The 3,107-nt window shown below is 53.5% G+C and overlaps 1 protein-coding gene across 1 annotated transcript; it reads right to left on the minus strand.

Annotated features, from left to right (window-relative positions):
- Positions 1 to 437: 437 nt before the first annotated feature.
- Positions 438 to 1,637, minus strand: LOC123446837 (putative cyclin-dependent kinase F-2). The gene has a single exon (XM_045123376.1). The coding sequence runs from the start codon at positions 1,635 to 1,637 to the stop codon at positions 438 to 440; it is 1,200 nt and encodes a 399-aa protein (XP_044979311.1).
- Between the last annotated feature and the right edge of the window lie 1,470 nt (positions 1,638 to 3,107).

Here is a 3,107-nt window from a genome sequence, read left to right on the forward strand (position 1 = left end):
AGTACAAGGTTTTAAGAAGTCAGCAGAAAGACAACCACCACCATACATGGAGTTCCGCATGCTATGATTTGCACCGTAGGTGAAGCACACATGCTAGCAAGCATCTAGCTAGATTAAGAAAAGAACTTATGCAGAAGGGCAATAACGAAGATATATATTGTATTGAACATGACCGATTTACGACATATGCTCGACATTATCTTCAAGCAATTGGAATACATACACAGCTAGATGGACAAGGACGACAAGCCCTTTCCAAATGAACAGTACACAAGGTTTCAAAAGGTCAGAAGAAAGACAATCACCAAAGTACGTGGAGCTCCGCATGCTATGATTTGCACAAGCACACATGCAAGCAAAAGCATCTAGATATAGCTAGCTACACAGCTACATGGCTTGTTCCAAACCGCAAGTTGTATTTTGAGCACGTTCTTCATCTATGGTGTTGGTGTCGCTGGTGGGATGACCTTGATCCGCTGCAGGTTCTTCTTCGTTCCTGGCATCGCTGGCGGGGTGACCTTGATCTGCCCGACGTTCTTCTTGGGTGTCGCCGGAGCGAATTTGATCCGCAGCACAGTCTTCTTCTTCAGTGTCCCCGTCTGAACGATCTTGATCCGCAGTACGTTCCTTCTTGACGGCAGCTCTGGCACGTCGTCGTCGGTGTGGAGCTTGGGCGCGAACCACGGGAGTTGGAGCGCAGCGGCCGCCGTGAGCCGCTTAGCTGGGTTGCACTCGAGAAGCCCTTTCAAGACTTGGAAGCCGTCCTGGGACAAGGTCTCCCGGGGGAAGAGGTTTCCCAGCGTGTTGTGCTGCTCCTGCTGCGCCTTGGCCGCGACGAACTCCGGCCAAGGTAACCCAAGAACGCGGAAGATAGCCGAGAGCTGGGCGATCCTGTCGTCCTTTTTGTCGGCCTTAAACAGCATCTCGCCGGTTAGCATCTCGGCCATGACGCATCCCAGCGACCACGTGTCGACGCGCTCGGCATAGTCCGGCTTGCCCAGGAGGATCTCGGGCGCCATGTAGGGCATGGTGCCAGCAAATTTGTACGGCAACTTGGCGGTCTCCAAGGACATGGCTAGCCCGAGGTCGCAGATCTTGAGGATCTTTCCTCCTTCGCCGACGAGGATGTTGTGCGGCTTGATGTCGCGGTGGATGATGTGATGCATGTGCATCTTGCTGGTGCCGGTCAGGAGCTGCCACATGAAGCCTTTCACGATGGCCTCCGGGAGCGGCGGCCTCTCGGACAGGAAGGCGCGGAGGTTCGGCCCGACGTAGTCCATGGCGAGGCAGAGGTTGCGGGTGATCGGGTCGCGGAAGAGTCCACGGGTGCCGACGACGTAAGGGTTCGGGGCGCAGGCCTCGAGGAAGCCGGCCTCCTCCTCGATCTCTCTGTTGGCGACGGCGGGATCGTCGGTGGAGCGGAGGACCTTGATGGCGACGGTCTTGCCGGTGACGCGGTGGCGCGCCTTGAGGACTGCGCCGAAGCTGCCCTCGCCGAGGCAGGGCGTGTCCTGGAACTCGAAGGCCGTCGTGGTGCCGATGCGGACGCGCCTCCTCTTGCAGAAGGTTGCTTCTGGTTCTTGATGCGTCACGTGGCCGGCGTCGAGGACGGCAGCTGGTCGCTTGCCGGCCACCATGGCGCTCGAGGACTGGTTGCCGGCCGGGGTGCGCGATGGATCGGAGGTGGAAGGAGACGAGATCGATCGAGGAAGGCGTGGAGGGAGCTAGGGTTGAGGCGTTGAGCTCTAGCTAGACAAACACATTTCTCTGCATGGATGCGTACGTATATATTGATGCGGGAGCTCGTTTTCGACTAGGCTATGGATCAACTTTTTTCCTTCTGCGGATCCGAAACCCACCCGGATTCCATCTACCAGCCATGCACGCATCTTCTTTAAGCAAAGCGCGACACATGGAGCAAGCTATGCTATCCCAATTGTGACTGTAATCGGACTAAATCGAGTCAATTGCATGGCTTAGAGCATCTTCAACACACGCGCAAGCTAAAAAAAATTACAGCATCGAAATAACTTTTCGTGCGTGGCAGCGATGAAGAGGTTTTTCAGATGCACAAAAATAGGACGCCCAATCCAACGACGCCATCTACGGTCAGCGCGTACAATCCGGCGAGAATTTTCTAGGGCTGTTTTTCCAAGACTGTTTGTCTATTATCCAGAGAACCAATGCTTCGACGGTTAATCGCTCGCCAGTGGGCCTCGTTACTGCCGGTATCAAGGAGTTGGCGTCGGTCTTCTTGTATGCTCGTTTTAGAGCATCTCCAACACGCGTGCAACCGTGCAACGTGTTAAAATAAGTTTACAGTGTCAAAATATCAATTTTTTGCGAGTCGAAGAGCGCTGGCTCCAACGGCCGCTGAGAAAAATTGCGCGTGCGCCGCACCGGCACCGCTCCAGCAAAAGCGCTAAAATTTAGAATGTGTGATACAGATTCTACTCAAAAACAAGATGACATAGATAAATTTAAATAAATAATAATACAAAGGATAGCATTGCATAGATATAAAATACTCATGGGAGATAGATAAAACATACATAATAAATAAATAAACGATAAACTACTCCTTATCGTCTTCCTTCGACTCTCTCATATCCTGCTCGTCCGTTGTGATGAAGGCGTCAGGCCACCGTTCATCGTCGGGGTCCCAAGTCGACGCTCCCTTCATGGCACGGCGGGGGCGAGGCGAGTAGAGACGAGAAAGAGCGTCGGAGAGAGCGGCAGAGGCCGCATGACGAGGCACAGAGCGGTGGGAGGGCACGTGGGGGGGCGCTGGATTTATAAAGCGTGTCAGACGCCACACGCCAAAGCTAGCGCGCGTCGGGCCGCTTTTTCACCCCGTGTGTGATCTTTTCCCGCGCGTCAGAATCTCCCGCGTCCGCTTGAGCGCTCGAAACCGCTCCGCACGCTAAAACCCATGTTTCCTCGCACACGCGTTTTTACCGTCATTGTTGGAGATGCTCTTAGTCATGTAAATCGTTTGTCGATGTTGCTGCACGTATTCTAGCTAGATCTTGTGAGTTCTCTAGTGACTTTATTCTTCATATAACCCTGGATTGTATCCGGTGGACACTCTCTCTTGGTTATCCTTG

Source organism: Hordeum vulgare, chromosome 4H (assembly GCF_904849725.1).
Source record: "Hordeum vulgare subsp. vulgare chromosome 4H, MorexV3_pseudomolecules_assembly, whole genome shotgun sequence".
Classification (NCBI taxonomy): Eukaryota; Viridiplantae; Streptophyta; class Magnoliopsida; order Poales; family Poaceae; genus Hordeum; species Hordeum vulgare.

Coding starts and splice junctions, on each gene's coding strand:
- LOC123446837 (XM_045123376.1), bottom strand. CDS start 1,637: ATGGTGGCCGGCAAGCGACCAGCTGCCGTCCTCGACGCCGGCCACGTG.